This window comes from Mobula hypostoma, chromosome 1 (assembly GCF_963921235.1).
Source record: "Mobula hypostoma chromosome 1, sMobHyp1.1, whole genome shotgun sequence".
Taxonomy (NCBI): domain Eukaryota; kingdom Metazoa; phylum Chordata; class Chondrichthyes; order Myliobatiformes; family Myliobatidae; genus Mobula; species Mobula hypostoma.
Window position 1 is genome coordinate 76,641,760 of NC_086097.1, and position 12,679 is coordinate 76,654,438.

General features: G+C 39.3%; 1 protein-coding gene across 9 annotated transcripts in view; it reads left to right on the plus strand.

The window, feature by feature from the left end:
• Positions 1 to 7,547: 7,547 nt before the first annotated feature.
• Positions 7,548 to 12,679, plus strand: part of ryr3 (ryanodine receptor 3) — a 380,840-nt gene continuing 375,708 nt past the window's right edge. For all 9 annotated transcript variants that reach the window (XM_063051027.1, XM_063051036.1, XM_063051064.1 and 6 more), the window contains exon 1: positions 7,548 to 7,651. In XM_063051027.1, coding sequence (XP_062907097.1) covers positions 7,604 to 7,651 — 48 coding nt within the window. In that variant the 5' untranslated portion in view covers positions 7,548 to 7,603. The remainder of the gene's footprint in view (positions 7,652 to 12,679) is intronic.

The window sequence follows — 12,679 nt, forward strand, 5'->3', positions numbered from 1 at the left end:
CAACTATCATTGAGTTTTGCCCAACTATCCTGCTTGTGAGCAAAATCATGAGTTAATAACACCATTAATTTGTACCATAAACAAAATTCTTTGACCTAGTTCATTTAAAAAGCGATATCAATTGGGGGCAAAAAAGCTTTGTGTTGGCTGCATTATGGGATAAAGTATCCTCAGTGTTTTTGAGGAAGCAGTTTACAGAGTAATACTTAAAGGAAATCTTAACCTAAAATATAGTAGCATGTAAGTATTGATTGCATGCATCATGGTTCCATAATTAAAACTTTGTTAATAGAAGCAGAATGCCGCTTTTTCTTCCTATTATTTTAATCCAAAACCCCTCATAAAAATTCAAGGAAAACATTACAGCAAACACAACTTCAAATGTTTTATCCCCAATAGATACAATATGTTCACAAAAAATCCATTATTTTACTTAGAACATAAGCTTCTTCTGAGACCCAGGTAGAAATATATCTTGGATTTTACTTTACTGTTCTATATAATCTTAAACTGAGCCCAAAAACAGATTAAAGTCTTTTTCCACTCTGTCCCATGAACTGTCTCCTCAACTTTAGCAATACAAATTGTGAAAGCTGGAAGCCTGATGGCTAAAGAGAAAGTAATTGAAACACTCTATATTGGTTAACATCATCCAGAGGACCACAACTTTGTCATAGTTTGAATGCTTGCATGCCTGAATGACCTGGAGAGCTATGTTGGCTGGAGTCAGGACTTTATGCTTTGGCTCTTAGTAGGGTCACCCTTGCCAAACAGGTCAAAGGATATAGGACAAGCTAAGAGTACCCCACTGGTCCTCCAGATTCTTGGGGTTCAGCTTGGGCTAACAATTCTGACTGGTAAAACAAAATTGTTATGGAAACGGCAATGAAGAATCCTTATACATCTGAGTGCAACAGTATTCCTGTGTCTCCACTCGGGACTTGTATGACTGACAGTAGTGAAAAATCGAGAGGAAGCTACCATCATGATGAGGAATCCCTGAACACCACCAGAGATGGAGGACCTTCATTGCTGCCCTAAATGCCAGTGATGTAACAGGCAGTAAGTATATTAGTTAATATGGAAAGAGCAGAAATTTTGTAATTCTGGTTGCAGAGGATGTCTGCGTGTCCTGTTAGTTTATCTATTTTCTCCACAGATGCTGTTTGACTGGGTGAGCCTTTCTCAAGGAAAATAAATCAGACGCCACAGTAATGAACTTCCTTTATCATTTATCAATAATGTGATGTTTATGGGAGAAGTTTAGTTTGTATTTTAAAGCATTTTGATATTCCTCCCCATTCTGACTTCACACCACCTTTGCAACACTGGAATCTTCTATATTTGGTCATAGGTATGTGAAGCAACTTTGCATGACACTGCAGCTATGCAACATATGCAGCACTATTAATTGGAGCTTACACATTTTTAAAGTAGTTTCTGATCTGAACAGAAAATTATCCTGACTACTTCCTTACCCTCAATGTTTTCACTTCTTAATAAATTTAGCCAACTTTCTGGTTGTAAACTTAATTTACATAAGAGTGAACTCTTTCCAATCAACAGAGAAGCACAAGCTTTAGTATTCCATGACCTCCCTTTTAAATTAGTTAACAATCAATTCACTTATCTTGGTATTACGGTAACAAGGAAATTTATAAATCTTTTCTGAGGAAATTTTACCAATCTTCTAAACTCTGCAAAACAGAGTTTGACACAGTGGTCACCCTTGTCTATGTCTCTTGTAGGTCGTATTAATGTTATTAAAATGTATATCCTTCCTAAATTTTTGTATCTGTTTCAGTCTTTACCAATTTTTATTTCTAAGGCTTTTTTCCAGGGGTTAGATTCTATTATTTCATCTTATCTATGGAAGGGTAAACGTCCTAGACTTAATAAAGCTCATCTTCAAAAATCTAAAAAGGAAGGTGGTATGGCCTTGCCTAATTTTCATTTATATTATTGGGCAGCCAATATTCATTGTCTTATTTTCTGGTCTTTCTTCCATCATAAGTCTGACTGCCCAAAATGGGCTGCAATGGAGTTGAACTCTACTAAGGATCTTTCAATTTCTGCACTTCTTGAATCCGCACTTCCTTGTCATTTGCCTAGACTTATTGTTAATCCTTTTATTAGTCATACTTTAAGAATATGGGCTCAGTTCAGAAAATGTAATGGTCTTCATGGTTTTTCCCTCTGTAGCCCTATTTTACACAATCATCTTTTCCTACTTTCTATGCGGGATTCAACATTTTATGACTGGCATAGAAAAGGTATTAGGCGCTTCGAAGATCTTTTCATAGATAATCGTTTTGCAACTCTTCAACAATTGTCTGTAAAGTTTAATCTACCTAATACTCATTTTTTTAGATATCTTCAAATTAGACATTTTATTAACCCTTTGATACCAAACTTTCCTGAGATGCCTGAGGAAAAATGTTCTGGATTTGTTTCTTTGTATCAATCCATTGGGTAAAGGTTTAATATCTGCTATTCAGGATAAGTTAGTGATTTTGAGGCATGCCCCTTTCGATAAATTCAGAACTGCCTGGGAACAAGATCTAAATATCTCCTTATCTGATGCGGTTTGGGATTTAATTTTTAAGTCAGTCAACTCAACCTCTCTATGTGCTCGCCACAGCCTTTTGCAGTTTAAGGTTGTACACAGGACTCACATGTCTAAAACTAAATTATCGCAGTTTTACCCTGACATTCGTCCTGTCTGTGATAAGTGTAAAGGGGCTGAGGCTTCCCTTATTCATATGTATTGGACCTGTCCTAGTCTAGAGAAATTCTGGAAAGAGGATTTTTCAACCCTATCTCCATATTCTTAATTGCCATTTAGAACCTAACTCCCTGGTTGCTCTTTTTGGCACCTTGGGTGATGTAAATTTGCACTTGAGTCCGACTAAATGCCGAACATTATCTTTTGTCTCTCTCTTGGCTAGACGGTTGGTTCTTCTTAGGTGGAAAGATGCTGCCCCACCTACCCACGCTCAATGGCTTAGTGATATTATGGTCTGTTTAGACCTCAAAGATTAATTATTCACTTTTCAATTTGGACATAAAGTTTCATAAGGTGTAGGTACCTTTTCTTGAATATTTTCATAATTCTTCTTTGGGTGGAGTTTATCATTTTTGTACGCTACAATCCCTTACTTTCCGCTTTTTTTTGTAAGTTATACATTTTTTTTTGTTGTGAATTACATTATACTTTTGGTAGTCGGCATTATACTTTCTTTTTTCCTATATATATTTACATTTCTCTGGGGTTGTATGCTCCAATTGATTATTCTTTCTTTTATATGCAAAATGGTTGGTCTGTTTTTTTTTCAGTGGGAGGTTGGGGTGGATACTAATTTTACATAATTCTCTTTTGGGTGCTTTTCTTATTGTTAAAAATTACATATTGGATTTGTTTGATTCGCACTGTATAAATCTCCATTTTGTTGTTGGGTTTTCTCTTTGTAGTTTCTTGTAAAAATGCATAAAAAATTATTTGCACTTCTTTGATTTTTAATTGAGTTTCAGCAGCTGACAGATCTAACAATATGCATCACTTATTGCCAATGTTACACATCAACGCAAAAAGCTTATGCTCAGTTTGTAAGATAACTTAAACTTCATTGGGGTTAAAGATAAAGCAGACACCATACTGAGACCCGTTTGTAGCAAGAGGTCTGCCTGACCCAATGCTACATGACATTTTGTGTGCTAAAGGTCAAAGGACAATTACATATTTACAATGAATCCGCAGTACTTTCTATAAACTACACACAAACTTCACAACTCCCACTTCGCACCCACACCACAGACATCTAAATGAATTTTAATCAGCATTTTCTGTGATACGTGGTTTTCAGGAACCCATTGTTCGGAGCTGCACTTTAATCTTAATCTAAAATCTATATTCAGATTTGAAAATTTGTGGCTGAAGTTATTTACTCTGTTCTAACCCCAAATATGCCCTAACAATACCTAAGATAGTAAGCTGTATTGCACAGTCTACAGCACAACAACTAGTTATTCAGTCCAGTTGGTCTTTACTGACATTGATGTTTCATATGATCCTTGTCCCACCCTACTACATTCAAGCACATAATTGTATTTTTTTTTAAAGTGTATAAGATAATAAGAGACATTGATCATGTGGATAGTCAGATGCTTTCCCCCAGGACCGAAATGGCTAGCACGAGAAGGCACAGTTTTAAAGTGCTTAGAAGTAGGTACAGAGGAGATGTCAGGGGTAAGCTTTTTTTATGCAGAGAGGGGTGAGTGCCTGGAATGGGCTGCCAGCAATGGTGGTGGAGGCAGATATAGTAGAATTTTTTAAGAGACTGCTGGATAGGTACATGGAGCTTAGAAAAATAGAGGGCTATGGGTAACCCTCAGTAATTTCTAAAATACATGTTTGACACAGCATTGTGGGCCAAAGGACCTGTATTCTGCTGTAGATTTTCTGTGTTTCTATTTTTCTAAACACAAGATTCTTTGGAGGCTGGAAATCCTTTGTAACACCTGAAAAGTGCTGGAGAAACTCAGCAGGTCAGGAAACTTCTATGGACATAAATAAAGATTTGACATTTTGGGCTGTAACCCTTCTTCAGGACTGAAAAGGAAAGGGGAAGATCCCAGAATATGAAGGTGGAGGGAGAGGAAGGAGGGCTAGCTAGAAGATGATAGGTGAAGCCAGCTGGGTGGAAAAAGTAAAAAACTGAAGAAGGAGGACTCTGATAGAGTGGAATAGGACATGGGAGAAAGGAGAGAAGGAGGGGCACCAGGAGCAGGTGATGGGCAAGTGAGGAGAAGAGGTAAGCCAGAGTGGAAAAATAAGAGGAGGAAATTGAGGGAAAAATTACTGGAAGGAGAAATCAATGTTCATGCCATCAGGTTAAAGTCTACCTTGACAGAATATGAGGAGTTGCTCCTTCACCCTCAGAGTGGCCTTGTCATATCAAAAGAGGAGGCCATAGACTGACATGTTGCAACAGGAATGCAGATTGGAATTAAAATATAAATTGGCCACCAGGAAATTCTGCTTTTGGCAGATAGAGGTACTTGACAAGGTGAACCCCCAATTTACGTCAGGTCTTACCAATGTAGAGGAGGTTGAATCTGGAGTATCGGATACAATAGATGACCACAACAGAATCACAGGTGAAGTGTTGCTGTTTGGAGTCCTGAATGGAGATGAGGAAGGAAGTGAATGGGCAGGTGTAACACTTCTATCGCTGGCAGCGATATGTGCGCTACTTTTTCTTTTGTGTATTTATCATGCAAGAGAAGGCCACTCGGCCTTTCTGCTCTGCACCAGCATAGAATTCAATCATGACTGAACTGATCACTAATCTCAATTCTACACTCCATTTTCTCTGTCCATATCTCGATGTTTTTGTGGCATGAAACATATCCATCTTCTTTAAATTATCCATCACAGGTTCATTACTGTCTGAGTGAAGAACTTTCTTCTCAGTCCTGTGTTTCTGGCCCTGCTCCTGAAACTGGAGACTGTGACACTTGGTTTTAGTCACCACGGGTAGGGGAAAACACCCTTCCCATGTTCAGTTCGACTTGCTTTGTCAGAATTCTCAAAGTTTCAATTAAGTTCCCTTTAATTCCTCTAAGTTCTAGTAAATATAGTCTACTCTCAGGCTGTGTTTCCACCATCCCAGGAATCAGGCTGTGCTAATCCCCTCAAATGCTTCATCGGGTAGCAAGTTCCATGTTCTTAGTACTGTAGTTTCTCCTGAATTACTTATTGGATTTTGGAGACCTGACTACGGTTATAGCTTTTGTCTGTGCAGGAAATAGTTAAAAGTTTAACTTTTCTGGAGTCTCAGTCTCTTCCGTATTTTCTAATGAGTGCTTCCTTTGAATTTTCAGTAATCTGGCCCCGAAGATTCAGGGAGAGGGCATGGAAGATATAAAAGTGCCACAGTGGTGGTATTGTAAGGAACGGGGTGAACCCAAACGCAGGACACTGTGATGGAGATAGGGTTAGGATGCAGATGAGGGCGTGAGTGTAGCTGGAACCTGACCCGAAGCATTGCTGGAGTTGAACGGCAAACAGAAAGGCAGGCGGCAGGCAACCCTTATCTTAACACGGAGCGTAGAAAGGCAAGCGGTAGACAATGCTTTTCTTGACACGGAGAGACACAGTTACCCAGGTAAACCTTGGTACTGAAGTAAAACTTAGAATACACAATCCTAAACGGCGTTTAAGAAACGTTAATTGCTACACCGGCTAAACAACGATCTGGCAATGAAGCCGGGGGTTTTATGCTGCAGGTCTTGATGAGAACCACGTGTGCTGCCATCAAAGGGAATTAGGAGAAAATGGGGAATTAACGGTCGGGACCGTGACAGGTGGAGTCCCGGGGGTATTTTGTTTAGGACGTCATTCAAATGCATTATTAGAACAAGACGACAACTTTTATTATGCTGTGTGTACAGTATATGTACACTGAATATGTTTGTATTCAGACCCTGCAATAGAACCGGTTGGTCATTTATAGGCACATACTTTTATGAGAACTATAACTCTATTCTTAAAAATAAACTATTTGCCCTAGTGTATTTTTTATTACTTCGGATGTTTTTAACCATAAAATTCAATTTGTCAACAGCCTGAGTTACGTAATTTTGAAAACGTAAACATAATTAAATTCTGACAAATGTTGAGTGAAGTGATTTCAGATCATATGTGAGTTAGAAGGGGTCCATTTCTGGGATTCCCGCATTTTAGAAGCACTGGAAAAACAATATTGCTGCCTGGCCCCGAAAGATGCCTGAAAAGATTCAGTTTTAGCAGAGATCCCCTTCACCGCAGCGCGCACTTTTCTAGAATACTAACCAAATTAGATTATGGAATGTTAACGCACACTGTGCATGGTTTGATTTCTGGTTATCTTGTATTAACATCTGGCAATTAAGCACATTCATCAAGGCGTTTCGCATATGATGAGAAATTTTAAAAATATCCTTCCAACTCATAATGCAGCGGTTGTTGAAGCCTCAATGCGGTGTTCTTATAAACGCAGAATTAAACTGGAGCGCAGAGCTGTGTGAGGATTCCCTACCATCTTTCACCTGAACGCAGCTGATTATTTCAATATGCGCAAGTGGAAAACTATTATGTCCACAGCTAACCTCGGTGAAATTGTTCTTGGCTCTGCGGTGGTTAAAACGCTCGTACGCGAATCAGGCAGGCTTCTGGATAGTTTCTTTTTCACCATTCAGTCCCACAAAGTGATCTACGCTGAGCAGATCGTGAAGAGAAACTAAGGGTTGCATTAATCACACTTTTATGTTTCTTGCTCAGTACATAAGGGAAACAAATGTGGGGTTTTGTTTGGATGGACGGCAAATTCCCCTTGATGAGAAAAAGCACAAAGACAAATGTTTTGCTGGTTTCGGAATTTCCCGTGGAAGGGCAGATGCAATGAAAGTGAGGGCTGATTGACAGTCGTCGCTTACGGCGTGCCCAAGCTCCCCTATATGGATGTATGGATCCGTCTTATGCTAATACCGAGAGATCAACGGTTTACTGACAGTAGAGGGACGAAGGGTCCAGCGGGTGAGCGCAGCCGGCTCTTCAACAACCATGGCTGAAGGGGGTGAAGGGGAAGATGAAATTCAGTTCCTCAGAACTGTGAGTATCGTTATAGAAATAACCCTTTTCTACACAAACAAGAGAACGCGACTCAACCTATATTTTAAGTCAGCAATTCTGTGCGATCACGTAGCGTGGGTCCCGAGTTCATGGCATTCACGGTGGTGTAGTTTGCACAGTGTGAAAATCAACTGGGAAAGTGATCGATACTAAACTAGATTATCTTTATTTTGCTATTCCCTTTGGTTAATGTGCCCTAGTGAATTATATTTGGAGTGCCATATACAATGCAACGACGCTTAATGTCACGCTGCAAGGATAAGAGACCAAAATTCCACGGTGGTAGTGATGATCTTGTATCTAGTTTAATGAGTGTACGTAGAACAGTATTTAAAAACATGCATCCCCCAACGATGGGTTTCTAAGAGATTATTTTAGCAACATTCCTCGGCTATCCGGGAACCGTGGTAACGCATTAACACCGGCTTGAAGTTTGCCGCTTATTTAATTAAAAAAAAGACGGTGCATTTTTAAAAGAATACAAGTTACAAGTACTATTACGTGCTTAATAGAGTAAGTAGTTGATGATAGCATGTGCGAAATGTAGATCTTTCCTAAAGCTGAGCTGTCAAGACTAATTCAAACTAACTCTTACACAAACTGGATTTCCTTGGACACTGGGCTTTCCCAAGAGAAGAGCGGCACGCAGCTCAACTTCATTACATGGTGGTTCTGCCTATTTTTAGTGGGATGACTGCGGTGTATGTAGGGAATGTGCTGCCCGGTATTGTACTGTAAACGATACGAGCTGGCGGCCCACACGCGCGCAACAGGTGCCTTGTGGCATGTTGCTCCCTCCGGGACCATCCGGCCGGCCACTGCCCAGGCAAGCGCTTGCAGTGGGGTTGGGGCTGGGGCTGGGGAGTGAGCCGAGACACGGCGTTAGTGTGAGATGAATGCTGAGGAGAGCAACTTCTAATTTCACCCAAGAGCAGAAGTAACTAGGAACAGATTATTATCACTTGACAAAGGAAAGGCGTTGGAGGAGGTGTTAACTGGATAACATTTTATCCTCCAGCCTTTTATTAAGTATTTGACACTTGAAGCTACATTACCACCACAGCGATAAACTTGGACACCTAAATCAAAGTTGTATTGTCCGAAAACCGATTAATCCAAGTCAATTCAAATCCACAAAATATTGGAAAGCAATTTCAAGAATCAGGCACCTATGTCCTGTGTAGTTGAGCAACTAGGAGGGAGTCTGGAGCCATACACATCAAAGTTGCTGGTGAACGCAGCAGGCCAGGCAGCATCTCTCGGCCCGAAACGTCGACTGCACCTCTTCCTAGAGATGCTGCCTGGCCTGCTGCGTTCACCAGCAAGTTTGTATGTGGCTTGAATTTCCAGCATCTGCAGATTTCCTCGTGAGGGAGTCTGGAGAGAGATTTTGTATCCTCGCCATTATATTCATAGCAAAATTTAACAGACTGGAATATTTTAGCTCATTCGGAGTTTATTCCCCGCCCCCGGTTGCAAGGACGTGGCTGGGGACGAACCCAAGAACAGGACACATGCACGGAGACAGGGTCGTGAGGCGTTAGCGTAGCCGTGAATCGTGGAACAGGTATTCAGGAGAATCTTTACACGGAGACAAGGTTTACCAGCTTAGAATTGACAGTCCTAAGGGATCAGGAAACGAGATTTACCCACCCTAGAATAGACCAACGGACTGGCGAGGTATGATAGTGACGCCAGGGTTCTTATCCTCAGTTCGCTGATGGAAAGTAGGTGTGCTGTAATTAATGAAAACTGGGAACAATTGGAAATCAGACGAGGAGGTTAAGACCTAATCAAGGAGATAATAGCAAGATGGTCATTGTGGAGTGGAGGGTAATGAAAAGGTGGATAGTACAGCTAAACAATGGCTCAAATCGTCTGTAATAGAGGTCCAGATCCCTCTTAGCAAAGCGGAAGTCAGGAGCATTATAAAAACACGTATTGAGACATGGCAGAAACATTGGGATGAGAGTGAAACAGGGAGACAACTGTACAAATACAGAGGCAAGTCAGATACAAAAGATTGTCAAGTGGATATAGAAAGACAGAAGTGATCATCAGTCGTTTGAGAATTGGACACACTAGTCTTAATTACACATTACACAAAATAGGGAAGCATCCAACTGGGTTGTGTGAATACTGTAATCAACCAGAAACAGTTGAACGTGTATTGATAAAATGTAAGAAATATCAAAAAGAAAGAGTGAAGATGATAGGAGTGCTTAAGATAAACAAAAAAAAACTGATGTGGGTATAGAAGACATTTTAAGTGGGAATTCAAGAGAAATACAGATCCATATCATGAAGTATCTGAAAGACTCAGGTTTATTATATAGAATTTAGGGAATGCAATTCTTTTCCCTTCTCTTTATCCAATGATCCACACTCCAGTCTAGTAGGTGGTGGTAATGCACCTTAAAGCTGGTTTGCCAACTGCCATAAAACAGCACAAGAAGAAGAAGTATAGCAAGATGGGGCATTGCCGGACTGGAACATGACACCCCCAAGTCATCCTCAAAGTGTAGACATTGCCTGCAGTACGTTGCTCATCTCCAGTTCTGCTAAGGTGGTAGTAATTGTCTAGCTTCTTCCTCCTATCTCATGTAGGACCATTTTGATGCAGAGTTTAAATTAAGTGAAAAAAATGCAACACATATGCCATCAGATTGGGTTTATCAATTCATTGTCAATTATCAGTTCAACGTGAATGCAGCCAACCTTTCTTTCCAGGTGAAAAAAACAACTTCAAGCTTGCATGATTCTGGTGATGCTTTTTCTGTGGTAATTATTCAGTACCATGATAAATATATAAAGAGCAATTACAGTAATTTCAGAGCCCACACTTATTATGATGGCAAAACTCTCAGTTACTGTATATTTATTATCTCGCTATAAAGCTGGCAGCAAATGTAGGGGTGGGTATGTTAAACCTGTACCACATAGTTGAAGTACTGCATGCATGCAGGGAGCACTAGGAGAGAAGATCTACAAGGATGATGGCAGAAATGCAAACACATCAGGAAAGGACTAATGGTCTGCATCCTTTTTCACAAGAAAGGAAAAGGGAGCTTGCTAAAATCATGAGGTGTTTTGGTTGAATCGTTATAGAAGAAAATGAGGCTTGAAAGGGGTGCACACACTGATGTGGACATGTTGAGCCAAATGGCCTTTTATGTCATACAGTATAGGCCTTAAAATCTCTTTGGAGCTTTTGTAGTTAGTGCGTACATTTAGGTCAATACAGAGATCTGGGAGTTTAAATTGACACTTCCTGGCTTCTTTGCAGGATGTGTTGCTAAATAGAAATTAAAATTTACAAATGCAAGTCTTCTTGTAGTCACTGAATTGATAACTCAAAGTCAATGGCCCTCTCTTTCAAGCCCTTGGAAATGGCGAACTCCCAACCGAATGAAGTGTATAAAAGTTTTTAATGGCACTTACAAAATTTTTGTTGAAAACCTTATTGGCTGTGAGAAATAGATGTTACTTGCACCAGTATAATTCATTCACAATAATTATTCCAAAGTTATTTGTTTTAATATTAAGATGTTTGAAACTTTATCTTTTACATGAATCATATGTTTATGCCACAGGCTTAATTTTTCTTCCTGTAAACAATAAAAAATAAGTTTGTTAAACATAACAGCAATTTTTTTTTGATTTAGTAACAAGTCCTTAGTGTGATTGGCTGATGTAAGTTTATTACTATTGGAGAACTCAATAAAGGGTAATATTTGAAATGGCCATGGATCTGCACATTTATACAGAAGGCAGTTCAAACTAAAGTGTGGATTATCATAATCCTGTGGTAGGTATTCATGACAGCACAACTGCTGTGTATTACTTTTTAGCAATCCAGTCATTATGTAGTGAGCTTTCATATTGTTTGTTGTTTCTTTTGTTATACTGGCATATACCGATAAGCTTTCAATCCATTTGTCAAATAAAATGTGTAATTGGTTCCAAAAATCATCAGCAACTTGTGAAAGGAAGGAAGGAGAAAGCCAGAGTAACCTCTTACTCCAAAAAACTGAAGCATTTTAATATGTAGCACGAAGTTGAAATGTAAAGTCTCAGGTTATCAAATTCAATACTGAATTGGCTACAGAAACTGAGATTAGGCATAGAGAAGAAAAAATGCATGAAGGAGAGGTACAGGAGACAGGGGAGGGGAAGCTTTTTTGAATGGCTGGCCAAAATAAGTTAAAGTACTAAAACAGTATAGTTGCCAATGTTATTTCTCAGTACCAGAGTGACAAGTTGGCAGTAATTAACATTTGACTGCTACAGAGAATATGATTTCACAAGATTTGGCAAACTGCCGCTTTTCTGGTGTGTTTAATACTTCTGTATCAGAGAAAGCTAGAAGTGCACACGCTTTAATGCATTAATGCACAGGTGAGTTTCTCAGAGTTACCATTATTACTTAGCTTCTGAAGAAGCAGGGCATCATCCTGATTTATAGATTTAATTATCCATGTGCAAACATTTGAAGTTGCTGATGATTAGTAACAATCAACAATGTGGTCTATTGTTATTGCTACAAAATACAGCCCAAAATATCAAGATAATGAAAAGATGTGATGTTGTGGTCAGGGAACTGCAAATACTGTATTGTGGAATATGTTACTTTGAAAAACAAAGCTTTAGAAAGGCACATGACCTTTTGCCTTATTTTCAAAGACCCACATGGGGAAATAGTAGCCACATCTCGGGGATTATTGGATGCTTCAATTAAAACTAGCTTGAGCTCACATTTACTGTACCATTCCACATTATATTAGCCTTTATGCAACCAGCCATGGTTTGATGGGATTTGTGCACAACAGAGTGAATAAGCTAATTTATTCTTGCCAAAACATTACCAGTCAGACAGCAAATAATAATTGGATATTTCCTCATTAGCCCAAATCATCTTAATTACTAGTATTTCAGTATTGTATGCTGAAATACACAAGATTATAATTAGACCCATGTAATTAAGTGATGCAACAAAGAGGCAGATTA